The 27702-nt window shown below is 41.9% G+C and overlaps 2 protein-coding genes across 6 annotated transcripts in view; one reads left to right on the top strand and one right to left on the bottom strand.

Moving 5' to 3' along the window:
- IDUA (alpha-L-iduronidase) overlaps positions 1-23120 on the bottom strand; it is a 47807-nt gene extending 24687 nt beyond the window's left edge. For 3 of the 5 annotated variants that reach the window (XR_012626968.1, XR_012626967.1, XM_074855084.1), the window contains exons 1-2: positions 22961-23120; positions 19610-19750 (exon numbers count right to left, since the gene is read on the bottom strand). Coding sequence is in view for 2 of the 5 variants with exons in the window: in XM_074855084.1 (XP_074711185.1) it covers positions 19610-19750; positions 22961-23082 (263 nt within the window). In the remaining 3 variants the exon portion in view is untranslated. Of the gene's footprint in view, positions 1-9200; positions 10632-19609; positions 19751-21764; positions 21869-22960 lie in introns of those variants that run through there. The other 2 variants (XM_074855085.1, XM_074855087.1) reach the window with 2 other exon arrangements.
- Positions 1593-14759, top strand: SLC26A1 (solute carrier family 26 member 1). Its single transcript, XM_074855088.1, is given in 4 exon segments — positions 1593-2639; positions 2642-2667; positions 10697-11347; positions 12695-14759. Coding segments are annotated over 4 exon segments (2256 nt in total). The 5' UTR covers positions 1593-2578; the 3' UTR covers positions 14213-14759.
- Positions 23121-27702: the final 4582 nt, after the last annotated feature.

Consider the following 27702-nt stretch of genomic DNA (forward strand, 5'->3'; position numbering starts at 1 on the left):
AGATATTAATTGTATGTAGTAATGTCATGAATTGTTCTGAAATCTTCTGAAATCTTCAAGTAAATGTGTCAACAAAGCCAAATATATTTTATCCCTACAGCATTTACTTCATAAATACCCTCAGGCAGATTTTGCTTTCAACCTTTTGCAGTTCTTAATCCAGTTAATATTAGGCATCTGTTCATAAAGATAAGTAAGCCACACAAAGGAAAATCATCTGTAAACTCTCAATTACTGGTCAGTGGTCTTTTCTTTTTTAATGTAGTTTCTATTCTTAAGTGTTTCATTGTAGCATGCCTTTGGTTATTCTGGCCAATCACCATTGTTTCTTAAATACACAAGCATTTGCGTATTGAGAGCATCTGACATGGAAAGGCAGACCTTTAAGAACTTAGTCCTGATTTGTTAGTGTCAGTGGAACTCAACCAGGACACCAGGAGCTGCCCACTCAGAATTATTGTTGGACTGAAGCCTTAATGAATGTCTTCATGCTATGGAGTGTGAACTAGCATCTCCATAATTAAAGCCCTGGTAAAGCTTCTGCTGTCAGTACTTCTGTATGTTAAGTAAAGCTTGTGCATCATAAAATGTAGTTTCTTCAAAACTAGATTATTTTCACAACTCCCAGAGACAAAATAAGAGACTGTTTCATTTTGTCACTTTTCTCCCCATGCAGAATTATCCTGTCAAGAGGTATTTAGCCTCACTTGAATGGTGCTGTGCCTAAATAGCATTCATGTATTTTAAAATTATAATTTTAAATTTCTTTCTTTTAAAAGTTGAGAGAGTGTTATTTTTAGGCTATCTTGAGGCAAAACAAAGCTACAACCAACTCTGTATGGTAGGGGTCAAGTAATAACCTAAACATCCTGTAGTATTCTTAGGAGCCTGATATTGGGAAAAGTGCTGTTGGAGAGAAATGGAGAGAGATCTCTTTCAAAAAAATGTTAAGTGGGACAAAACACAATTATTTTGCAAATTCCAGGATTGCAAATACTAGAAGTTGCAGAGTTTCCAAATACTGGAAACATGTTGTAAAGGAGAACAGAGTAGGTAAGCTTACTTTGGTCCTGAAGCAATTGGCATGCACATTTTAAGAGGTTATTAGAGAATATGACTCTTGATTCTAAGAATTAGGTAGTAAAATGGATGGAAGGACAAATTTGAGAGACTGAGTTTAAGTCACTTTATCTTCAAGAAATAGAACATCAGACAATGCAATAAAGGCATTTTCTATTCTGTGGTGCACAAGACCAAAGAGACACACTAGCGTGTGTAAAATGCATTATGCTTCCCTTTTATTCTAAGAGCTATGTTGGGAATGGCAAAGGGACAGGAATGCTTGACAAGACTTTCTACAGTGAAGGGGTGAGAAAGAGGATTTTACTAAGACTTAAATGACCTTCTTTAGCTTTTGGGATTAGAATGTCACAACTACTGTCACTAAGTTTGAGTTCTTGGTAACAGCCAGTAGTTTTAAGAATCAGCCGGTAGTTTTAAGAATCAATTACTAGTTTAGCATCACAGAGGTGAGATGCACTTCCCTTTCTGTTCCACGCTCATGTTGGTGTTTTGACTTTTCATTTCCATAATTTCCATGTTTTCTTTTTATTTTTAAAAAGCAGCAAACAACTTTTTACGCTGGGATAAAAGACAATGTTAGAACCTTACAAGCATGTAGATATGCTTGTGCACTGGACCCCCCTGCAAGCACTCCTGCTATCAGGGAAGGAGGAAACATCTTTGTCTATCCAGCAACACAGCCTTTTTCAGGCCTCATACCTCCCATTTCAGATTCTTATTGCAAGCATTCATGTTCTTCCTTGTCTGAGAAACATACACATCTCCTCATCCCTTAGCTTGTAGGCCAACTGAAGGTAGTTCCTGTGAGTCCTGGCCTCGTGCCCAATCTGTTAATCTACACTGCTTAGTAACCATTAAACATTATCCATCGCCTTTGTTGAGAGGAGGAGATGGATGATTATCGTTATTTGGATAGGTGCCCAAAGAGCTACGGCAACAGAGAGGGGACTTGATCATTTATATACCTCACAAAGAACGAACAGAAAGTCAGTCTTTGTCCTGCCGATCTGCCTACATTTTACAGTCTTTGGTTTACACAGAAGCAACAGAGATCTTGTGATCAGAATGTGGTGACATGCACACATGGAACTCTGACTTCCAGCAGTCCCATCCTATGCACTGAGCAGAACAGTAGTTATTCCAGCCTGCAAAATGCACAAATCTCAGGCAAAACTGCAGTTCTGTTCTTACACACTGAATATGTAAAATCAAAAGCTAATGCTATATGAGGATGCATAAACCAGATCAAATTTCAGATGAGAAGCAGCTTCAAAGGTCAGGGATGTGCTAGCCTGAACTCAGCATAATTTTTGGATCAGCGTTAGTTAATTAATAATCTTACACATTATTTAAACTCAAATCCTCAGCGAGTTGCTGCATATATATCCAAGTTGACAGAGCGGTACAAGTGACAACACACTACCAAGCAGCAAGCTCGAGATTCCATAACTACCCATTCTTCCCTTGAGGAATATTTAGCTAATAATTATCCTTTATGCAAATAGACCAATGCCTGACTGAAGACTTTCATTCATTCCAACGTGCAAAAACAGAGCTGAACATTCCTGTCAAAAAGCTATCCAGGTAAGAGATTTGCTTCCCCACCCACACCTCTGAACTCAGGTTTTATTTGTTCTTTGCCTGTTTTCAGAGGTGCAAAACTGCCTCTTTTCAGTTACTTTGCACACTGGCGTTGCTTTTTAAGTTTTGCATTATTCTGTTCTTCATAAATATTGCTTATAAGGTAGATACTGGGAAGAGGTTTGTAAAACATGTAGTCAGCTGCAACTGGCATGGAAGTACTCTTTCCTGCAAAAAAAGACCAGCCATTTGGCTAGGTTTTATTTGTACTTAAGAAAAGTGGCCTATATGAAGCTTATTCTCAAAGTATTAAATTGTTATTAAAACTGAGCATTTTCCTAGTGATTGAATATGAAAGAGGGTTTCCAAAATATTGTCCTTATTGTGTGTAGTAAACCCAAGATCCGAGGGAAGGCAACAGGAAAAAATATGAGAATGGGATATGAATTTGTTTTTCTCTACAACAGCTTAATGTAACTACACAAAAGTCCAGCAAAACCACAGGGCAGAAAACAGAGCTTAGTGTTTAGCTTTGTGACTGATGACTAAGGTCTTGAAATGCTGACTTGGAAGATTTTTTCAAAAAACAGGCTTTCACTTTGGACCAGCTCCCCTTCCAAAAGTCTGATTTTTAGGAATGTTCTCTGACCCCACAGAAAATCTTTTTTTACTGGTCATGCCCTAGGACTCTCCAGAAGAATAACAGTCTTGCCTTAGAGTGCCTGCTAATATTTTGATAAGCACATTCTGGAACCCTTGAACAAAACCAGTCCCTGGAGAACCAGTGAAACTACTTGATTATTTTTTTCCAAGGTCTGATCATTCCCAAGGATGATCTAATGGGCCAGCCTTAACAACAGCTGATGATGATTGCATGGGTTCTACTGCAGCCTGCTCATCTCCTCTGGGATTGTTACATGTCAGCGGCTGTCATCTTATTCACCAGGACACCGGACTGAGAATCCTTGGGAAAATACGAACTGAACCACAGCTGCTGGTGAATGCAGGCATTTGAAAAAGAGCCTAACTTGCCTTGGAAATCCTTGATCAATTTATAGCTGGAAGTAGAAGTTATGAACTAGAGATTTTAATTAGAAATAGCAACTCTAAAATATTGCTTGAGTCTCAGAATAACTCCTTAGTACAGCAGTGTTAGTTTGTAGAGGATTTAAGACTAGTGTTCTGGCTTTCTTGACTTGTACAGACCAATAAACTGTAATATTTTCTCCTCTTTCACTTTTGGATTAGCATAACATTGAAACTCAACAGAAAAATGCTTTGAAGCCACAATATTTTGCCCAGATACAGTACAAAACTAAGCCCATTAACTTTCACATGATTTTCCTAAAAAGCACTGCGATGTTTTTTGCCTATAGCCTGAAAGCTTGCTAGGTCAGTGTTTAAATAAATGGTTTTCATTGCGGGCACCTTGCTTAAGTCTGCTTCCAAGTACATCTAGGTCTTGGTGCTCTAAAGCTGAAATTACAATAGCTTATGCAAGACAGAAACATTCATTTCACTTGTTCTGTTCTGTCACTTGATCCTTTCTAAAACTCATAGGTTATGTCGACATTTCTAAGTACTTCTGCACAACAAAAGCAGATTAATAAATCAAAGCAGTAGGTACTGAAGCAGTATTATATTATATGCATTTCAGAGGATTTTATTTCAGACTAGTGAGGTTCCACAGACTAAACGTCCTCACCACATCCGTTCAAATTTCTCCAAAGAACCAATTGCTGGCTCAGGTTTTTATGCCCCCATAAAGGATCAGAGTGCACTGGGGCAGAGAATCTGCATACTTTTCTCTGAAGAAAGTCTGGTCTGCAAGCCTAACAGGCCTCTGTACATTGAATCTATGCACTGTAAATGAGGCTAACCAGGGATTTTTTCCAAAACTGTATTAAAGCTCAAAATCAGAAAAGTAATGTGATCATAGCCATTAGAGACCAAGAGAGCTTTCCTAGAGGCAGAAAGATGAGTAACAGGTTTAACTCAACACCTACAAGTGTTTTAAATCAAATCCTTAGACAAACTCTCTCATTTTTTTTGTGATTTATGCAACAATACAGATGATAAATACAAAACCTGCTCTACTCATGTTAGGTTTTAGCTGATTTTTCATAGTTTGAACATAGAGAAAACTGCAAGTATCACTTGGCTCAAACTACATAAAGGACTCTATCCTAACTTACACATGCAATCACTATCTCAGCAATAGCAAGCGATCTAGAATCATAGAATCATCTAGGTTGGAAAAGACCTTGAAATCATCTAGTCCAACCATCAACCTGACAGTTCCCAACTACACCATATCCCTAAGCGCTACGTCAACCCTACTCTTAAACACCTCCAGGGATGGGGACTCCACCACTGTCCTGGGCAGCCCATTCCAATGCCTAATAACCCGTTCTGTAAAGAAATGCTTCCTAATATCTAGTCTAAACCTTCCCTGGTGCAGCTTGAGGCCATTCCCTCTTGTCCTATCACTTATTACTTGGTTAAAGAGGCTCATCCCCAGCTCTCTGCAACCTCCTTTCGGGTAGTTGTACAGGGCAATGAGGTCTCCCCTCAGCCTCCTCTTCTCCACACTAAACAACCCCAGTTCCCTCAGTCACTCCTCGTACAACATGTGCTCCAGACCCTTCACCAGCTTTGTTGTCCTTCTTTGGACACGCTCAAGTCATTCAATGTCCTTTTGTAGTGAGGGGCCCAAAACTGAACACAGTCATCGAGGTGCGGCCTCACCAGTGCCGAGTACAGGGGTAAGATCACTTCCCTGTCCCTGCTGGCCACGCTATTTCTGATGCAAGCCAGGATGCCATTGGCCTTCTTGGCCACCTGGGCACACTGCTGGCTCATGTTCAGCTGGCTGTCAATCAACACCCCCAGGTCCCTCTCTGACTGGCAGCTCTCCAGCCACTCCTCCCCAAGCCTGTAGCGCTGCTGGGGGTTGTTGTGGCTGAAGTGCAGCACCCGGCATTTGGCCTTATTGAAACTCCTACAGTTGGCCTGAGACCATCGCTCCAGCCTGTCCAGATCTCTCTGCAGAGCCTCCCTACCCTCACTCAACACTCCCACCCAACTTGGTGTCATCTGCAAATTTACTGAGGGTGCACTTGATCCCCTCGATCTAGTACAGACTTGTGATACACTGTCTGACTCCTGTCCTAAACATAGCATTTAAGAGATCTCCTTAGCATACAGAGGTAGGATCACCCTGCCTATTCCCTCTTGGGCTTTCTAGAGATACAGCTTCAGATTTTCTGGTGGACAATCAGGAAGGGGAGACAAAATGATGCACCAGAATAAATTTTTGGGGGATTATGTGTTTCACAAAGAACAACTCATCCAGCTAGAATGGTTATACATGTTGTGGTGGTTCAGTCTCTGCCGGGGTCTGAGACCACGCGGCCGCTGCCCCTCCCCCACAAAGGGAGTGAAATACAAAGCCCCAAGACTGAAATAAGGAAAGGTTTAATACAACAGTGCAATAGCAACACAACAAACAACAACAATAACAATAACAGTAATAGTGATAGCAATGAACAGAGCAAAATAGCTACCAAATACAGCAGTTTGAAGCACGATGTACAAAACCACGAGTGCCCCGCGCTCCGCGCCAGGAAAATGTGACCTGCCAGGATGTGACGTCCGCATGGTATCTGAATAACCCGGCTAGAGCTGCCCCCCACTGCTGGGGAAACTTAACCCTATCCTGGTTAAACCAGGACACATGTACCAGCAGAAACTGCTTGCCAAGGAATCTGCAAAGAGAAATCTCACTGGACACATTGTAATTAATGTTTCCTCCCCTGCAGAGAGATTTTGTCAGGTCAGTGGCACAGTGAAAAGGCAGGAAGAAAGGTGGGACTAAGGCCAGTTGGAAAGCTGGCAGTTTGTTTGGCTTGAATGGTTCTTTGCTTCGTTTCTCTTTTTCACAAGTTAACTGAGTCACTGCATTTAACCTGAAGGAATGAGTGGTTCAGACAGTGGTTCTGCTCAAGCAAAAATTTTTAAAAAAAAGCTTTTTGCTTTCGCTCATATGTATATGAATGTGTAAGTAACTTTCACTTATATTAAACTGTTGAGAATGTTCCCATACCAAAGTCAAATGCAATGGATAGACACGTTCTATGCTATATGTTGCTTCATCAGTGCATCCCCACTAAGAACAGCTCTTTCAGCAAGTGACAGGAGGCCTTCACTTGAATAAAATGCAAACTTTGTGTTCTGTGAAGCTCTGGGGGATGAGAAGGAGCCTGAAATATGGGTCATCCCTTTTCTTATAAATCACTTAGTACAGGCCAAGCTGAAAATGGGTCAGTTTGGGGAACTAGTAGAGGAATTTATTTACTGACACCCCTAGGGCTCCTGAATATTGCTTGAGCATTACCACTGTGGAAGGATGGTGTCATATCTCAGTGCCAGAATCAGAAGGTCAGAGTCTAGTCACGTGCACAGGAGTAGATAGATCTGTTATCTATCCTCCTGTCTTTGGAGATGGCAAGAGCATTGAAAGCTCCCAGCTCGCTGCTAGGCTCACAAATGTACAGGGGATAGCACACAGCCTTGGTGGAATCCCATTTTCTTCAGGTGAAGCAACTAAGTTATTACTGAGCTACAGACATCACAGCCTAAGAATTCTTGGGTTACACAGCTGAAAAATGTTTTGCTGGTAGCAATGTCCCTTCCATTATTTGCTCTGGCTTTACTATGTTCTAAAAGCAACAATTAAATTCTAAACATTAACAATTTCTGGAAACCAGTAACATTTCATTTTAGAGCTGAGTGTTTTACAGCTAGCATGTTCATTTGACATGGATTCTGAAAATGTATCTAGCATAATAAATGGTTACTTACAGGAAGGAAACCCTTATTTTCAGGAGAAAAAAGAACTGAAGAAAATGACCTTCTGTCAGAATTTGGCTATGTTTTAGGTTAAATGTATTTATTCCACCAGGAAGGGGTTTTTGACCTTTGTCTAAAATGTATCAAAACTGCTGAAAAGATACATGCTTTATCATACTAGGGTTTTTTTGTTGTTGGCTTTTACAAAAAGCTACTATTTTGATTATCCAGTAAGGCAGTACAGCCAAGATATGTTACTAAATTATCATTTATACACAAGATCTCTTAACAGATTTCCAGAGAAATTATATTCCAATAATCTTATGTTTTAAAAACTGTTGTCATCCCTCAGGAAGCTGCACAAACAATGCATATGCCTGAATTTTAATAGGATTTTTTTGTACACACAAATTTACTTGCAAGCAAATTGTGTGAGTTTAAAGAGAGGCAGACAGCAACTGTACAATTAAATACATGAGCTTAGTGTACAAAAACCGATTAAATCTTTTTTATGTAGCCTATCAAAAGCATTCATTGGATATTGAACTGCCCACTAGCTTTTAAGTATGTAGAACAAGGGCACTGTATTTATTTCTTGGCTGTCTGAATTCACTTGCCTGTAAAAAGTGGGTGGTGTTCAAATAGGACTTGCTGTCCTCATGCACAAGCCTCTCATTCTCGAAACTACTTTAGGTAAGACAGGAAGTGTTCGTATTTTGCATCTTAAAAATTATGTCTTTATTACAGTTCCTAGCATTCTGTATTTGGTAAACTTTAATCATATGCTCTTAAGTATCTCTCGATGTTGTAACTTCTTTTATCTTTTGTCTCACCTTTGCATTCTAACAAAGACTAGATCCAACCTATTTCCTGTCCAAGCAGATCTTGCCTAGCATAACTACACTGTACATTAGAGTCTAAAGTAAATTTGACATTATTGCTAAAAAATAGCCATCAATCTTTCTAAGTAATTACATTAAATTGTAATTATTTTTCCCCTATGACGGAAATAAACCTTACTTACAAACATAAAGAAACTTACACAGCGGGAGCGAAAAACAAATGTAATTGGGATGGATAGAAATCTACTGAATTTTTTAAATATATTTAGACTACTATGCAAGTCATTTACAACTTGGACAATCAGTCCACACATCTCTAACAAGAATCGCTTTTCTGCCTTTTACCAAATTATGAATTATGTAGCCGTAACACTTAAAACATCCTGATTCAAGTTGCAGATAAACTTTGCATGGCCTTAGAAATCACACTATGTCATTTCAAATAATACCTGGGAACTTGTTTAAGACTTTTGCACTAGTTACAGATACATGTCTTCTTATTGTTTTCAATTTGCTGGCAAAAGGCATTTGTTAAAATCTTGAAAAAAAAATTCTAAGCAGGATAGAAAGAAGACTATAATAATCCACTCTTTATTTGGAGTGCTACTGATTAAAAGCTTGCAGGCTGTTGGTAATCTATTCTTTTGCTTATCAGTTATACCTCCAGCTGGACTCATAAACCCTTTGATTTTTCTCAGCTTGGAATTCTGCACTTTAACTGGGTGTTACCAAACATTAACAAATCAAAATACTTTTCTTAAGAAAACAAAAAGTATGAAATTTACACAGAGAATGATGACTTTGAGTCTAAACTTACTATTAACATCATTAAAATATACCAACAGAATACTGTCCAGTGAACTGTACTTCAAATTTTAGGAAACTGATGGGTATGGCTTCTGTCTCTAGATACTGAAAGAGGAAAGAAACAGCTTTTATTTGTAGGTGAAGACAAGCTTTGACTTTATATTGCAATATCACACCTAGCACCAAAAATCTTTGTTGCAGAGATCGTGGCTGTTTATGACACTGGGAAAGGCTGGGCTTGAGAAGTTCTTCTTTCCTAGAGATTCTGCATACTGTTGTACTAGCACATACTTTCTTCTAGGTCAGTATGAGTCATTCATTATCTCCCAGTACTTATATATGGACAACCACTCCTGGAAGTCTCTTCTTTGTTTCCACTGCAAACTAAAAGACAAGATTTGCCACCTGGCATAGTCTGTTTGACATTTTCCACCTTCCTGCTCCTATTCTTATTTTAAAACTGTTTAAGGTAGGGCACTTGCATGTTATACTGTTTTGCTCCTCAGTCATGTCCCCACCTACCCCTAATGATTTATGAATGTACTAAGTTAATTTCAACTTAATTTGACAATTGAGTAAAAATGCAGAGATTGTTTGGTGAAAACAGTTGTTTTCATACAGGCAAAGAGACACCAAAAGCACCTCCATCTAGAGAATACAAATCTTCCCAGTTCTTATGTATCAGAAAACTGACATGCAGGAGAACCACAGGAAACACCACTGTGTTTGTTCTGCTGCCCACAGAATTATTTGTTGTATCTTATTCCTTGGAGAGCAAAGGTATGGTAACTATGGGCTTAAACCTGAAAATACTAACATGTAGCACTCTTCTGAGATGATAACAGATTCCATCAAGGTGCATGGTCCATATGTTGCCCAAGTGGTATTTGTGAAGAAATGCTTATTAATTAATGAAAGCTGCACATCAAAACAATCTACAATTCAACAGGTTCATGTTATGTAGCAGCTTCCAAGAATCCATCAATGGTTTGTGAACAAATTTTTGTATAAGACTAAGCTGTTGCTCTCTGGAAAACTGCTTTATAGGTTCTACTAGCAAAATCTTTCTCCTGTGCATTAAGAACAGCTGCAGTGACAGATTACTATACCACATGTGAGTTCCAGATCAATGACTACAAGATGCACTATTAGAAAGATCATACCCTACCTCACTAGTATATGTTTATTTCACACCATCAAGTGCTGCCTCTGATCAGGGAGATGTCTGTGATAAAGCATTTGGAAGAGCTGATGGAAATATTTGTTGACAACGAAATGACTAATTTAATTCTATTTTTCCTTAGTAAAACAAACTGGATTCAATCAAATGTACTCCTAACTGTCTGCAAGAAAGGGCTCAATCTGCAGATTTATTTCTTAGTGTTATGTGTCACTGGAGCCTTGTGGTGGTGTTCTTGTCGGGATGATGCTTCCTTAAAAGCACAATCAGGTGATAAACTTTTAGCATTAAGCATCTTGCTAAAAAACCCTTCATGAACTGCAACCTAACAGCCATTTTCTTCACACTGCAGGAACACATAGATGAAGTAAACACTGGGACAATGGAAAGACCACTTGAGGCTACCAGGATGGAAAACAGCACCTCTTCCTGCTTTCTCATGGAAAGAAGGACTCGTGTCAAGATTAACAGGAAAGAAGTCATGCTAGCTAAGCTGAGGAAGAGCTGTTCGTGCACCCCAAAGAAGCTGAAGAACTTTGTCATGGACTTCCTTCCTGTTTTAAGATGGCTTCCCAAGTACCAGTGCAAAGAGTACATTTGGGGGGACGTTATGTCTGGGTTAGTGATTGGGATCATTTTGGTGCCCCAAGCAATTGCATACTCACTGCTGGCAGGTCTGAAGCCCATTTATAGTCTTTACACGTCATTCTTTGCCAACATCATCTATTTCTTAATGGGCACATCCCGTCATGTCTCAGTTGGCATTTTCAGCTTGATCAGCTTAATGGTAGGACAAGTTGTGGACCGAGAACTTCTCTTGGCTGGGTTTGACTTGAATGATGATGCCCCATCAGCCTGGGGTGATGGCTCTCTGCAGAATGACAGTCAGTCCAACTCAACTGCCTTCAACCTTACAGTTGCAGGGATGAATGCTGAGTGTGGGAAAGAATGCTACGCCATTGGCATTGCTACAGCCTTGACATTTGTGGCTGGAGTGTATCAGGTAAGTGGTTGCTGACATTGAGAGGCAAGGTATGAAGTTCCTAAAGATTCTTTGCATGACCTTAGCTTTAATTTGACTTTATTTCAATGAGAGATATGGTATCAGTTCATTTGAATGACCTTGGACTGTTTTCTCCAGAAAGCCTAACTATAGGCAACTCAGAGAAAGCATGAGGTAGGCAGTTTCTTAGCTACTAGGAAGCACTGGTAAAACAAGAGTTTTCTGCAAGACCATTAACATTGTTCATTCTACTGCCTCTTGGCCTTGCTGCTTTCATGGGACCATGAATGCATTACAGATCTTACCATGAGGGAAATGCCCAGGTAGCTGTGTACTTCAACAATGAATTCTGTTTCTCTAGATACTTTAAGAAAGGTGCAGACCCGCTCACCTACTTCCACACAGGTTCAGAATGTGCTGCTCAGTGTTTTGCTAGTCAGTACTATGTTCTACCAAACTGTTGTCCAAAGGTAATTCAGAAGCAGAAAGGACAAGAGGGAAAATACATTGACTAACCTGCTTTTCAGACAATGGCTGTGCTGCACTCTTTGAGACCTACCAACATGCTGCCAACGTCACAAGGATGTCAAGAGAACACAGAAGGAAGCATGATGAACATACCTACCTATTAATTGTATATATATATACATGAATTAAGAAAGAACTAGCTATCTTCCTGTTTACTAAGAAATTTCAGGTCACATTTCTCAACAACAAAACGCCCTTGTGAAGCTGTATTTTCCAAAGCCAACAAAAGAAGGAGAACCAACTAGTTAAGGACATTATCCTGGGATCTGGGAAAGTTTAAGAGCTGTTCTGCCACTTCTGACCTTAGGCATGTCACAAAGGCTGTCTGTGGTCCACTTTCGCTTCTGTTAACAGGGCTAAAATTAAAAGCTGTTTAATGTAACAGTGCCACTAAAGCAGGGATCTTAGCTGTTGACATTCAAGCTCTGTTTACAAAGCAACAGCTGTTTCATTCACTTTACGAGGGGAAAAAATAAAATTGGCTTTGGTATAACAGAAGCATTTTTTGATCCACTGCTGTTTTGCATGTGAAATAAACTTCAGACAAGACACTTCAGTAGAGTCACTTCAGACCAATGTTTGACTGACTCTGTCTCAAACTCCTTATTCACCTCTTGGGTTTGTAATATCCCACAACAGTAAAAGGAATCACATGTTTTAAAAGCAGACAAGAAACATCAAAGGATAACTGCTGTTTTAAGATTCAAATAACCAAATGTTGTGTGCCTCCAGCTAGTTCTCTCCCATCTGTACTTAATTATTTGCAGCACCATCTAAGGCTCATCTTTCTTTTTCTTTTTTATTTCTATGTCTCCTCAGGTTCTAATGGGAATCTTCCGTCTCGGTTTTGTATCTATGTACCTATCTGAGTCTGTACTAGATGGCTTTGCAACTGGTGCTTCCTTAACCATTTTAACAGCTCAAGTGAAGTATCTGATTGGAATAAAAATCCCACGTAGCCAAGGGCACGGGATGCTTGTTATTACCTGGATCAACATTTTCCGGAACATTTCTCAAGCTAACTTTTGTGATGTCATCACAAGTGCCATTTGTATCATGGTGCTGGTCACTGCTAAGGAACTGGGAGATCGGTATAAGCATAAACTGAAATTTCCTCTTCCCACAGAGCTGGTAGTTATTGTTGTGGCAACACTGGTGTCACACTACGGGAAGTTAAATGAAGTGTATGCATCCAGTGTTTCTGGAGCTATTCCAACAGGATTTATTCCCCCCAAGGTACCACATTTCAACTTAATGCTCCGAGTCGCTGTAGATGCTTTGCCTCTTGCTGTAGTCAGCTTTGTCTTCACTGTATCCCTTTCTGAAATGTGTGCAAAGAAATATGCTTACACCATCCGAGCCAATCAGGAAATGTTTGCTGTGGGATTCTGCAACATCATTCCTTCCTTCTTCCACTCTTTTGCAACCAGTGCAGCTCTGGCAAAAACACTCGTCAAAACATCTACAGGCTGCCAGACTCAAGTCTCTGGAGTAATTAGTGCAATGGTGGTTTTGCTGGTGCTGCTCTTCTTGGCCCCTCTCTTCTACTCCTTGCAGAAGTGTGTCCTGGCTTGTATCATCATTGTCAGCCTCCGAGGAGCCCTGAGGAAGTTTCAAGATGTGCCAGCACGGTACCATGTGAATAAGGTGGACACACTTATCTGGGTCGTAACCATGTCTGCCTCAGCCTTGATCAGCACAGAAATAGGACTGTTGGTTGGCATAGTTTTCTCCATGTTATGCATCATTGTTCGGACACAGCAACCACGGACAACCCTGCTTGGACAGATCCAAAATACCAGCTTTTATGAGGATGACTTAGAATATGAAAATCTCTCTTCTGTTCCAAAGGTCAAAATATTCCGTTTTGAGGCCCCACTTTACTATGCAAATAGAAACTACTTCCTAAAATCTCTGTACAGATTGACTAACTTAGACCCTAACCTAGAAGCTGCTAGAAGGAAGAAATATGAGAAGGAAAAGCAGCATCTGAAAAAAGGAGATCACACAACTGCTAACGGACTGGGCATGAGAGAAACCACTCTGCAACTAGTTCCTAAGCAAAATGATTTCCAAGCCCTTGTTGTAGATTGCTCTTCCATCTCTTTTTTGGATACCACTGGAGTTAATACTCTAAAGGAAATTCTGAAAGACTACAAGGATTTAAACATTTCTGTTCTCCTGGCTTGCTGCAATCCCTCAGTGACAGACTCTCTGAAAAGAGGAGGTTACTTTGGGAAAGATTGTGGAAGCATGCAGGAAATGCTGTTCTACAGTATACATAATGCTGTCCAGTTCGCAAAAGACCAAAAGCTTCCAGCAGATTGCTCAGTTTAATCCTGTTTCTTCCTTAATGATTCACTACAAAAGTGACAGATGGGGAGGGGCAGTTTGCAATAATTAATTTATCAGACATGCTGTTGGCTGTGTACAGCAATGGGCCTACAAGCCACTCTCCCCTGAAGAGCTCTGCTGTTTGTCAGATGCCACACAGAACAGCCACTGGGGATGCAGTCCAGTACTAGGATGGAACAGGCTTATTACCTGCATCTGCACTTTAAAATGCAGGTGATGCACAATAGGGCAGTTTGGGATTGACTTCCACCTTGTGCCATGACCATGTGTAACCCAACATATACATCATGAGACTGTTGTGCTGGAAGGTCTGCCCAGTGTCAGCTGACTCTCCCAGTGGTTTAATGGCTGGCTTGTGTTAAGAGGGCTAAGCCATCTCCATGAAAATATAATCAATCTAGCATCTTGGACACATAATGGTTTAAATTCTGCCTTGCAAGGCCCAATCCCTTCCATCATTCTAGATGTGCTCCTAAACAACTCCCACTTTTTCCATACAAATAAAATGTATAAAATATTGTGGAATGTAGCATGTCTCTCCATCTTGATTACATAGGCTTAATAACACAACCTGCCACAGGAGAAGAAACCATGATCCATCACAGGTTCCTTTCAAAACCATCATTTTCAAAAATTACTGCTGTGTTACTGGCTTCATTCTGCAGTAATTAGTTACTGAGGGTTGTGATATCCTTAATGTTGCTGAAAGAAATATGGCTCTGATGCACAACTTTGTAACTAGTAAGAGGATAAACAAGGTTAAGAAAAATGAATGGCTTTAACTGGCAGTCACACCCAGGTAGTTGTACCATCCTGTAAAAATAACTTGCTTCTGGTGGGCAGATGCAACTCCAATTCAGGGACACATAAGGACCATCAAACATGAAACCTCAGAACTGTGATGCAGCACAGCATGTTCTTCCTACAACTGCCTGCTTGGGTGCAAAGAGAAACAGGAGAAAAGCGGGTAGAGTAGGAAGGTTAAATCTGTGATGTGCCTAGAAGGTCAGTCAGAACTGCCTGGCTGGTCTTCTCTGATGCAATGCTAATGAAGCTTTACAGTAGCATACCTAGGCCATGTGAAGGGAGCAATGCTTTGTAATTGTGTATCCCCATATGCTGGAAAAATTCCACCACTGTTTGTACATACTACAGACATTTTGGTGTTTGTTTTTTTTTTTTTCTTCTATTATATTATTCTTTGATTTGAGGTCCTCTAAGCCATGTTTTCCAGGGCTGGGTTACCTTCTATAATAGTTTGCATTAACTGCTACTCAGTCTGCTTTGTGTCGAATGACACCCCCAGATTCAGTGTGTTGTTATATATGCACGTTCTCTCTTTACAAATAAACATAGATTTAGATTTTGATTGTAACACAGTTAGTACTCAGTGTTCTGGGCCACGGCATTGACTGAATATCCTCTCTCATACTCAAGCTTATAATTACCTGCATGAAAGGTAGGACAGCTGCCCTTTCTTTCTTTCCTTATTCATAGCTAGTTCACAGACAGCACCAAGCATGGAAGGAAATACTGTAACAGCTGTGCCTCTTACTATTAGCAGACTCTAGAAATGGGTTCCATGTATGCAGAAGCCATTTTTCTGCTGTGCCATTAAAAAACAAAAAAGTCAGGTCAACACATCATGAGACTTATTTCAACTTTTCAGGTCACTGAATGAAAGAACACTCAAACTTAGGTTCTCCAGGTGCCCCAGAGTGTATCTGGCTTTCAAGAACAAACATTTTGTTAAAGAAAAAGCAGTGCATTCCCAAAAGACAAAATAAAAAATGTCTTCACAGGGATTGAGAATAGCACAATATTAGGTAAGCGATTCAATGCTGACATTTACATGTACTCATTATAAAAAAGCATGTCAGCTGCACACTGTGAGCACTGCCTGAGAAGTAGAAGCCGACAGAAATGTCTGTCAAGAGATTAAGGAATTGACCATTGGCAGCATTTTCCTGCCATAAAACAATTTAATTACATTATTCTTTAAATTGCTGACTTGGTATGACTAGCTTCTTTCTGTCATAAAAGCAAATGACCAGAGCCCAAGGACAAAGTATTGCTTTGTGTCTGCTTTTGTTTGTAACCATTCTTTAACCTCTCCTTTAAGGTCCTGACAGGGCCTAGCATGAGGAAGTAGATTTAGAGGAGTTACTGCCAGACAATATCAATATACACACTCTTAGGCTATCATGCCAAAGCAAGCTGTCATTGGAATTCAAATAAAATTGTTTCAGTACAAAAGAACACACACCCTAGCAATCCAGACCTCTTTTATCTTTATGGGTCAAACTATCAGCCTAGTACGTAAAGGAAAAAAATGCAGAAATACCCTTAACTCTAGATGAATCTCATTTTAAAAGGAAAAAAAAAAAAAAAAGAGAGATTCCAATGGAAGGTTAATCCTTGTAACAGTCTCTAGTAAAAAATGAAAAGAGGCTGCCCTTCTCTTGTCCAGCAGGTTGAGAAATTAAGAGTCAGAAGTCTCTTTTTCATCACATTTATTGTAAGAATGGCACCAAAGGATACCTAAGCAAAGAAACTCGGTGATGCATAAGAGGTGGGGCAAGCTTTAAGACTTCTACTAGGAAGAATGTATTGACCAGAATAAACCATAAAAACAATTTTCGGTTTCAGTTTCATTGGTAGAGCTGGCTCACAATCAAGTTGTTGTGTTGGACAATGTCAGACACAGCAGGGAAACAGTTTTCAAGTGCTATGGTGTAGGGATGCTGGGACACTGTAAATTATTTCTAAGGAAACTAAAAAAGCAAGCATTTCTCTGGCACATTTATGTTTGCTATACTGCATTATACCAAGATTAAGGGTACAAAGACTGAAAATGTCAAAAACTGCTGATTCTCTTTTCTCCAATTCTACTAGGAATTAGGTACCATGACTTGGACAGCAGCTGCAGATGGGCTTGTAATAGGTTAATACTAATGTTGAAATAAAATCATTATATGCTTTTTAGGAAATGTTATATCCATCATGTAGATTGACTATATTTTTGTTCACTGTGGTGCCTTGTATATATCATGTATCCAACAAACTTTAGTACTGCTACATAAGAACAGGAAAGGGTTCTCAATTTGCAGACTGTGTGGGTCCCATGTTGCTGGACAAAGAGTTGGAAATCGTCACCTCAAACTCTCCTGTTGACTAGTGCAGCATGGCCAGAATGTGTGGTCTAGATGTCAAAATGGCTGTATTTATTGGCACTGGTAACTGTCCAGTCCATGAAAGATACCTTGGGTTCACCCGTAACTATGAATATTCCTCTGTCACATGATCTAGAGAAATATGTGTGCTTTTGGTTGGAAAGTAAAACTAGCAGTTCTTTGAAAACTGTTTGCCTCATGGTATCCTTTCACAGGTTGTGAAATAACAGGATAACTTGGAATAAAGAAAAATATAAGAGGTGGGTTTGCTGTCCTAGAAAAGGGTTACAATACAGGGATGCACTGACACTGGGGGATTAGAAGGCATAATGAGAAAGAGCATTATAGAAGTGAGAAGGGGAAGGTGGCAGTCTTTTGTTTGAGCACACCTGCTTCTTAGGAGGAACATTTATGGTACCTTTTTACAGATGGCACAACTGTGAGGAAAAGCAATGCCTGTCTCCGTTAGCCTTCCACCAGACAGTGGTAGTATCTCCTAGTTCTCCATTTTCTTTAAGTGCTCTTCTTCAGTCAAGTACCCACCATCACCTTCCAAGAAGTCTTCTTTACTCACCAACCTCATGACATAACACAGTTTTGGTGTTACAGGGTTCTCACTAAAAAGCTCTTTAGGTCCTTTTGGAAATCACTGGTTCAGGAAGAGATACTACTACTTTTGTTGAGGTTTTTATGGTTTGTCTTTCCTTACAGACCAATTACTCCTGATCTAGGCATCTATATGTGTTTTTTCCTCTGGGCATATTGCTATGAGTGTGTTTAAGCTGAGTTAAATGGGACTTGAAAGGCAAGGAAATCCAACATTGTTCTCCTAGATAACATGTATTTCCCTAGAACTAGAACTGCTATTATCTATATGAATTCTTTTGGAAGAGGGTATTAACTGGTATTAACTAAAGTCACACTGTTTTAGTTGTCACTACCTGTCACTCGATGCAGCGCATAAGTGGGCTCAGAATGCAAAAATAAACTCCCAAGTTAAGTGGTAGGAAGATAGAAATAGTAATAAAATAGTGGCAGCTTTCATTTGGACCTCTAAATAAGTCAGGCTTGTTTTAATCTTTGTGGCACTTTTTTTGCTGTATCACGTCTCCTAAATTAAAGGACAGAAAAGTAAGCCTTCTTTCTAGTCCCTCAGCTCTGTTCTTAGAACGGCTACTGGTTAGCAAAGCACCTAACAGGATGGGTGAGAAGTCTTGTTTGGGACAGTATCGCTATCTGAAATTCTTTGGTAAGGAATGGACTGAATTTCTGCCTATCACCCTATTCCACTCCATTCCTAGCTTTCGCCAAAGACTCATCTAACCTGGAAAGGGAGCATAACACTGTGACCTGAATATTAAAAGCAGGCCTACAGCCAGGGGGAGCTCTAGGTACATGTGGACAGCCAGTACGTGGACAGGAACTGAACTCTCAAAGTCTAGCTTCTCCCACCAGTTCTTCCCAGTACTGAGTAGTGGCTGGTGTAACTGCAGTAAGACCAAACTCAGCTGGACTTGAAGGAACAGCAGTGGTAACACTCAGTGTAAATCTTGAAAACAGTTGGAATGACGGTTGCCTGGAATCCAGTTGAGACCTCTCTCCATAACATTGGGCATAGATGCCCTGACTGCAAAGCAGAACTCTTCCATGTCTAAGGAACCATTGGAGACTTCTCTAGAGCTCTCTTTTCAAGGCTGTGCCAAGCAGTATTTTAGAAAGGATACACCCAGTTAAAAAAAAAGCTGCACTAGAACTTGTACATGTAATGGTCCATGAAACCCATCTCTGCTAGCCTAAGGCCTTTCTAAAGGTCATGGTACAACTGGGAATCAAGATGCTGAGGCCTGAACATGGCAGCAGGGGAGATGTGGAATGACTGTAGCATATGACCTGAGATGGTCTTGGTAAAACTTGACCAGCATACCCACAAGACTCTTCAAATGAAAGGAAACCATAAACTGCTCCTTAATCTGTTGTTAGGATGTAATGCATGAAGGTTAGCTCCATCTTTCTCAATACAAGCTCTCTCTTTCTTAATCTCATACATCCTCAAATTGGTTCTCCCCCACTGGCACTTACCTGACTTCCAAGGAAGCAAAGACATGTCCAGCTTGCAATTGTACTAAGATAAATATCAAAGTGAGCACCTGTTGGACAATTTAATGTGTCACATTTTTCCAGATTTCAACTTGAGGTGTTTGCTTACCTGAGAGCAACTAATTCCAGTAACCAGTGAATTCGAACTTGTTCAATGCCACCATACGGAACAGAAGAAATGTAAGCAAGGTTCATCTCTTGGTCTTTGCTCAGGTCAAATAGGTCAGCACGGCTGTGAGGTAAGGGAGGGCTTCAGGAAAGGAGGGACAGAAAAGAAACAGCACATTGAAACATTAATTAGCAGCTCCACTGGGTATTCAAAGATCTGTATGCTAATTCCCTATACCACCTGCAAGATCCTCCCTGGCATGAGGAGCACTGTCTAACATGAGATGAAAGCAAAACAGAGTTGCAGGTTATTTGGGGCTAACTGGGTACACATGTAGTTTGGCAAAGTGAAACACAACTTGGGTGCATCTCATTGCCATGCTCAAAGGAAGGTATTATAAGCAGTCATTGCCGCACAGATAACAATCTCAGGCACCAGTGGCCTGAAGAAGCCATACAATGGTGATTGTCTTGTCTCTGAGTAACTAATGATAGGGAAGCTCAGTGTCTTTTAAGCTTTGGAGTGGAAGTCAGACTTCCTGAGGTCTGTAATAGAACAAATACGGGCTTGATCTTCCTGCTGAAGTCCATGCAATGACATCAACTCTTGCTCTGCTGTGGAAGCTACACTTTTAGAAGCAGAATTAGACCCTCAGGGCCTCCACATTATTTGGCCATGTTCAACTCACCCCTAAGCATAAGGAATCACAGGAGTATGTGGCTTGAGGTTTCTATGCTTGATGCTGCAAGCAATTTAACTGCTCACTGCTGTACAGCAATGATCATGTTAGCATGACTTTGGTGTCTACTTATTCCACTTATTCCACCAAAATTAACATAACACTGAGGCAAATTTTTGCTGCCTCTATCTCCACAGATAAGTAGCTGCAAGATGGAGGGAGATCTCACCCCCACCCTCCACAAGTCAGAAACTTAGAATGCTGCCCAGTTCACTGGGTGTGGGCATCCTTAGAGACTCCCATTAAGTCTCCTGGTATTGTGCAAATTCTGAGTGTTAAAGCATTTGTATTACAAGAAAGATAAAACAACATTGTCCCCAAGGTTTGGTACAATACTTCCACACGTCTTCACACTGCAGAGAGGACTTGTACTCTTAACTACAGACTGTAGACAAACTGTATAAGTGAAAAACTAAAATAGTTTATGCTTTGCCTACTGCAATCTACCTCCTCTGAGGGGTGGATCAGTTCTTATGCTGACTGTAACTATGCTGGGAAGAATAATACTGTCATCTTCTCCTCCTTGTCCCCCTCGACATATCCATCCTACCTCCAAGGTCACCCATAAATGACCCTGCTACTGTATAACCGTATGTGCACAAAGCTGGAAAAGCCTGACCCCACCTAGATAAGAACTTGATGCAACTTTTGTCCCAGCTAAGGTACTGCCCATCTATTAACACATCTCCTGCACCCATATCTTTAAATGCAATTCTTGACACAGATTATATCCTTGTAGTGCTTCATACAAATCAGTGAGCACATGTGAGCCCCTCTGTGCAACTTCACCAGCATACAAGACACTTAAAAATCACCTCCCAGAGATTGCTTCAAGTCACACAATTGAGACTGAGAAGTTAGCAATTCCACTCTTACTAAAAACACATCAGACATTTGGGTCTCTCTCATTTTTCCAGTGGATAAGGACAATGTTAACTCTTGTTTCTGAAGGAGTGCTTTACTACTACTCTGAGATTCAAACCTGCTTCAGTTCAGGCAGTGGCAAAGATGGAAGTCAAGGCATAAAGCATTCACATATTTTTGCTTAGTCCACACTGAATAAAAACACTGAAATTCAGTCTGCTAGAATAAATCTAGCAGAAAACATGATGAGATACAAAAGAAAGCTGGCAGAACAGTGGGTTTTGTTAGTGGTAGCATCAGTATCTGTCCTTTCCTGTTCTGAGTGGAAAGTGCCTATTCAAGAGAACATCAAGCCTTGCAGTCTCCCAGGCTTTATCAAACTGCTGATCCACAACCGTGCATTTGTCCAACTGTCTGAAATTGTAATGTAAAAAAGAAGCTTTGACAACTGGAACCCAGTTCTGTCACAGTGTGAACTTTCAAGGAAGGTGGGATCCTGCAGCTTGAGAAATACCAGTGTTGGCGAGGTGTTATATCTGAATAGCTGCTGACCTCTGGCTCTGCTGCTGCTCCTCTGGCTTGCCCTCACATGCTTTTCACGTTTGCAGCTTTCCAAAGTTTCTTTCACACAATTAAAATCATGAGTGTTTCTCGGGCTGCAGTTTAAATGGGCAAAACATAATATTTTTTAAGGTAGTTTTTCATTAATGTTTGTTAACACTGAAAGCAAAAAATTGAAACAAGAAATGAACAGCAAAAGAAAATATCTAGAAAGCACACACATTTCTCTTCATCAGAATGTATTTTAGGTCCTGTTATGTTTTCTCACCAACATGGAAAACTAGTGGAAAATTAGTTTTTTGTCTTAGACCACCTTTATGCATTATACAAAAAAAGCACAGAAATTCATTTTTGTCCAAAGCACACACTGCTGATTAAATCCCTGTTGCAATTCTTTTTCCTACAACTGTTATTTAATCCACTGTATGCCTAAATGAAGGAGATCATAATCAGCTTAGAGTAAAACATAAACACAGCTGAGGAATATACCAAAGGCCTTTGAGCCTGCTGGAAGCCTTCACGTATCTCACAAAACTTGGCTGTTCAAACCATTAGCTCAGCAAGACTGGGCTTTCTCTGAGAAGCAAAGCACTACCAGGATATGAAGCAGTGGAGCTGGGACTTATGCATGCTCCCACCCATCCCCCTGGCTTAGATTAACTGGACTCACAGGCCACATCAGGAAGACGGTACGTTGTGTCTTCCAAGAACAAATTCCTAGCACGAACAGACAGGGAAGCTTTGCCGGGGCCCATTTAGGGACCATGACAATGAAAACATTGTAAAGTAAAGGGAATGAGTTCCTAGCATCAACATATGTGCAGTGCTGGGGAAGAGGAAGGTCTTCACATGTTCGAGGGCCCTGGAGGCAAGGCAGCAAGTCAGAGAGGAGAGGTCGACTGGCCCTATCTTGTGATCTGCTTTGTTTACATTAACTGGCCACATCCCATGACCAGCTCCACGCAGGTAACAGGCTAAGCAGCAAAGGGCAGCAAGGTGCCAAGCCCTCTGACTCTCGAGCAGCAGGCCCGGAACAGCCTATGTTCCTCCAGAAAGGATGTGTCCTCACACCCTGGCGATCCTTTACTTGAGCAGGGCTGGAGGCAGCCGGCTCTCTCCCCAGCTGCTTCTTGCCAGCAGTGCGCGGCCTACCGCCGGGCGCCGGCCGCAGGGCTGTACGCGCTTACCAGAAGCCAGTGCTCCTCCAAAAGTGCTCCAGGCGCCGCTCGGCTCGCCGGACATTCACGGACACCACGTACGCCGCGGAGCTGGCACCCAGCTGCACCACCAGCCAGAGCAGCAGCCCCATGTCGGCACGGGGAGCCGAGCCGAGCCGAGCCGAGCCGAGCCACACTGGCGCCGGCGCCCACTACCGACGCACCACGGACGCGACGCAGGCGCCCGCCCACGGGGCACGACGACAACAGCTCCCGCCCCCGAGGGCTCCCGCCGGCCCTGTGGTGAGTGTATTTAATTCACTTCAGAAAGCGCAGATCAGGTAACTTGGGTAGTAGCGTGTCTGTCTGAAGCCTGGGCGTTTCGTACTGTTGGCATAGCTAATGACCAGGAGTTACTTCCATGGAGTTGCGGCACGGTACGCAGTTGCTGCTGCATTTCTCTTACATACCACATGAGGGAAGTACACTCTTACGTCCTAGTGCTCTGTGTTGACAAACCTTTAGGAAAGAGGAGCGGTATGTGGTGGTGCAGGTGATCAAAACAGCCTTCTCGAAAAGAACATATGAACAGAATTGAAACTCTGTCCGTTTTTTCAGTCTAAACGTATTTACCGATCTCAGTATGGCAAAGAACTTTAAATGCACCTTATAATAGATAGGCTTTGTAAATGCCTATTGTCTTATGATGTGTGTCTGAGGACTGGGTTTTCCGTGGGAGTGGGACTCTCTTCCTTAGGATTCCTCTCTCTTACATACTGTACTGCCTTCAGGAATCTTGTCAAGCCTTGCCAACTTCAAGAAAAATGTGGGGAACTGGGACTCCCTTCCACATCCCTAAATACTGTGGTAGCATCTCATTTTGTGTTCATTAGTTCTGATTAATTGGGTGGATGGGGTACTCCAGTCTGATTTCTAATAGAGGTTTTGGATTCAGCAGGGGAAATTGTGGGCCCCTGTAACACCTGGAAAACTGCAGAGAGCTGCCAGGCAAAGAGCTGGCTCCAGTTGATCACCAAAAAGAGAACAAAGTGATAATTGTGTTCATGAAAATCAAGGCTATCAGTCCTAGTGGAGAAACCAAAATTTGCCACCCCAAAAGCTCTGGTATTTCAGCCCCTTTCACCAAAGCTCTCCCTGAAGCAGTTGTGCCAGAGCTAGCAGAGGGGAAGTTAGACGTTTACTCCTCAGCTCTAGAATACTGCAACTAGCAAGAGACTGCACAAGTAAGTTTATGCCATATGTAATCCTGCTGGAGCCAGGAGTTTCCCTGTCTCAAAGGAGTGGCAGACTGGGACCCATCTCTAAGAAGTTGCAAAGTGGCCTGGTTCTGGTTGTTGATATGTTATTCCTCTGTTTGCAGCTTCATCTTCCTCTTGAGGCCTTCAGTCCCTGTGGGACTTGTGAGCTTACAAGGCGCACAGCCAAAATTGAGGCAGCAGCATTATACCCTGCAGACTTAGGTAGGAATAGCAATCTGGGATTGTGACTTGACTCTGGCAAGGGGGATTTCCCTAAATTTCCCAGGGCTGCTCATGCTGTGGCTCAGCTCCAGTACTCCAATGCCTTGGAAGAGCAGCAAGGCCCAAGCTGAGCTCTAGTGAGGTTTCCATGAAGGATATTTAAGAAATTGCCTTTATCCTTACAGGAAATGCGAGTTTGACAGCCAGGGCTTCTGCAGAGGGATAGTTGTTTCCTCCAAACTCTGTTTTCTGCGAAGACCTGAGGAAGGTGTTAAACAGGTAGTGGAAGTGCAAACTCAAGTGGGATCTGACAACCTAGGGGCCAGTAGGCAGGGAAGTCAGTCCTATGCTGCTAGCTGCACCCTGAGCTGGGGTAACTCTGGGGTGAGTGCTGCTGCCTGGGCTTCAGTGAGGGCTGCAGGCATTTTGCCAGCTGGAAAGGATGGTGCTTGGGGTGAAGGACCTCACAGACATTGCCTCTCTTCCCCTCCAGAGGGTTAGTCTGGAGGAGATGAACATCTGTGTACCAAATGCTATACCGTGGTTTGTTGCTTACTAACAGCAGCCCTGCACCTCATTGCCTTTAAGTGTGGAAGGTTCACTGCAGGGCAGCCACAGATAACAGCACCTAGCTGCAATGGACATGGAAATTATCCCTTGCAGAGGAGCCAAAAGCTCAGCTCTCAACCAAAGATCTACCAGCAAATTTCAGCAAAAATATATTTACAAGGAAGAAACCCCATGAACCTCATGTTTTCCTACCACAGACTGTCCCCATTGGCATCAGGAAGGCTTGAGCCCTGGAGACCACCCTGACTTTCCCTCAGAGACTGTCAAAACAGAGCTGTTGCATTTCAGCTTGGCTGATTTCAAAGTCACATCTGGAAGACAAGGTGTCAAACCAAAACTATGTTCATTTCACTAGGAAACCTTGGCTCTTCTCAGACATGATACCAGGCATGTTGTAGAAGGTCCTGAAACAAAACAGACATGGATGCAGATAGAACTCTGTTGACATTTTAAAGAAGTGTCTGCCAAAGCTCAGAGAAAGACTCTTCACCAGGAGCCTGACAAGACCATGATCTCCAAAGCATTTCCAAGAAGATCCTTCTCAGAGACTGGGGTAGTGGCTAATGAGACTGTCATCCTTGTTTTCTACAACTTCCCCCAAGGCATGCGGAAGTGCTACACCTAGCACATCAACCACATCAGACCAGAAGTTGGGAGATGGAAGATAAGACAAAACCCCTGCCAGAGGAGAGACAGAGAACTGGAGGCATCTCTGCATCACTCCCAGGTTTCTCTTCCCATGTCTGAGAAAGCAGCTAACAAGATTTTTCAAGGTACTTCTGAAGAACTGCAGTTCCCAGCAGAAAATCTTTCCTGATCACCACAACTGCCCTGGTGCCTCTTGCCAGAGAAAGAAAATGCAGCAGAAAGTGTTACCTGCTCCCTGTGAAGGAGTCTGGTATGCCTCTGCTGGGATGCTGCAGGGAGAGCAGCTGAGGCCAAATGTTTTGGTTTTTCCCAACCAGGGTAACCAACTGGACCAACATGTTCCTGGATGGACAGATATCTGGATATTTTTTGCAATAACTAAGCACTAATAATGGTGAGGTGTTCTAGATAGCCTTTGTTTCTTGGATAGCTTCGCATTCCCACATGGTAGCATCTGGTCTTTGGGCAAGTGGACTCAGCTGAATGGTCTTGAGTTTCATGTCACATCTAATCCAGTCTAACTAGGACTCCTGCTAATCCAGTCTAACCAGGTCCTGCTCTTCTTCCCTGCCACTGCTTGCCTGCTCCTGCTGTTTCCCAACACTCAGATCTGACAGCAAGGCAGCTGAATGGAGGATAATCCAGCTGATTGACTGGGTGGGAAGCAACTCATTTTTTGGGTCAGTTTGTTTTTTTGTGGACGAGCAAACTGCAGAGACATGGCACCGTGTGGCTGTAGTGCCTGCTAGTCCGCAACAGAGGAAGCACATGCGCAGGGTTGGGGGAGAGTGAGACCAGCCTTGACTCAGCTGCATGCTGTTAGGCTGGAGAAGGCACAGTACAAAATTGCACTCTGACTCATGCATCTCCATAGCTTCCATAGTATGGGCAGCCTTTGTAAAAAGCTAACTCTGAAGTGATCCTGTTGCTTGCAGGAGTCCAGCAAGCTGTATAGACCTGTCTCTACCACCTATTTGCGACTGTGCTTGTAATTGTCTACAACATACTAAAGGTATCTATTGATCAGACGTACATATCTGAAATCAAGAGTCTGATAAGCAATGCAGCATGGATCTCAGTTATGCTTTTCTTATGGAGGGCTTGTTTTTAAAGTTTAGCTTATGACAATGTTGCAGCTTTCCCCCAGGACCTGGTGAGACTTTGTGAGCCCTGGGATTTCCTTCTTCTTCTTCATTGATTCATCCCAGCCCTTGTGATGAGTACTTGAACTGGATGTGGCCTGCAGCTATCTGTGGCCTTTCACCTCAATGGGACAGTCTTATGCTGCTTCAAGACCTGTAGTACCTCTAACACTAGGTTTCTGCCAACAGGCTGTGTGGATTGCAGACAGACATAAATATCTGCTCCCTGGTTGTGATTGCCTTTGCTGATGCTTGCTTTTCTCTAAAGCAGCAGTGATCAGCCCCAGCTAGAAGTAGGTTGTGGTGCAGGTACACTGGTGCTCTCCTGAGAAGCACTTAAAAGCTTGAAGGTGCCTGGGACATATCATCCTTGAGTTGCATGGTCACCACTTTTGAGATTGGCAAGTGTTGATCAGTTGGGTAGGAGAGAACAGGGTGCTTTACACCCCTGTGTAGGGTGGGATATGCCATTTCCTCCTAGGGGTTTCAGATTTTTCAGTGTCTGCTTCTTTCCTCGTGCGACACCATTGGTTTTTTTCCGACTCCCACTTTTGGTCTAGAGATACAATTCTGACAAGTTTTAGAAGTGCTTTATGGCTTTTGCAGTGGACTTTCTGGACTTCATAGCTCAGGTGCAGGTCCTCTGCACTCTGAGATCAATTGCTGGTATACAATGTAGTCTGGGTAGATGCAAATGGACAGACTCAGAGTGATGAAAATACTTCTCAGCCCTTCACAAGTGCTTTTCTTCTCATTGCTTAGTTTACCTAAAATGTGGTTAGGAGGTCTTGTTATCACCTCTGCAGAATACAACAAATTTAATAAGTATTATGGGAACACTTGCAATTCTAGACACCATCCATGTGCATATCTCTAATACCCCAAAGCTGGATACATTCAAGGACAGGATTTGTCATCTTCCTGCATTGGT

The sequence above is a fragment of the Strix uralensis genome, chromosome Z (assembly GCF_047716275.1).
Source record: "Strix uralensis isolate ZFMK-TIS-50842 chromosome Z, bStrUra1, whole genome shotgun sequence".
NCBI classification, from domain to species: Eukaryota; Metazoa; Chordata; class Aves; order Strigiformes; family Strigidae; genus Strix; species Strix uralensis.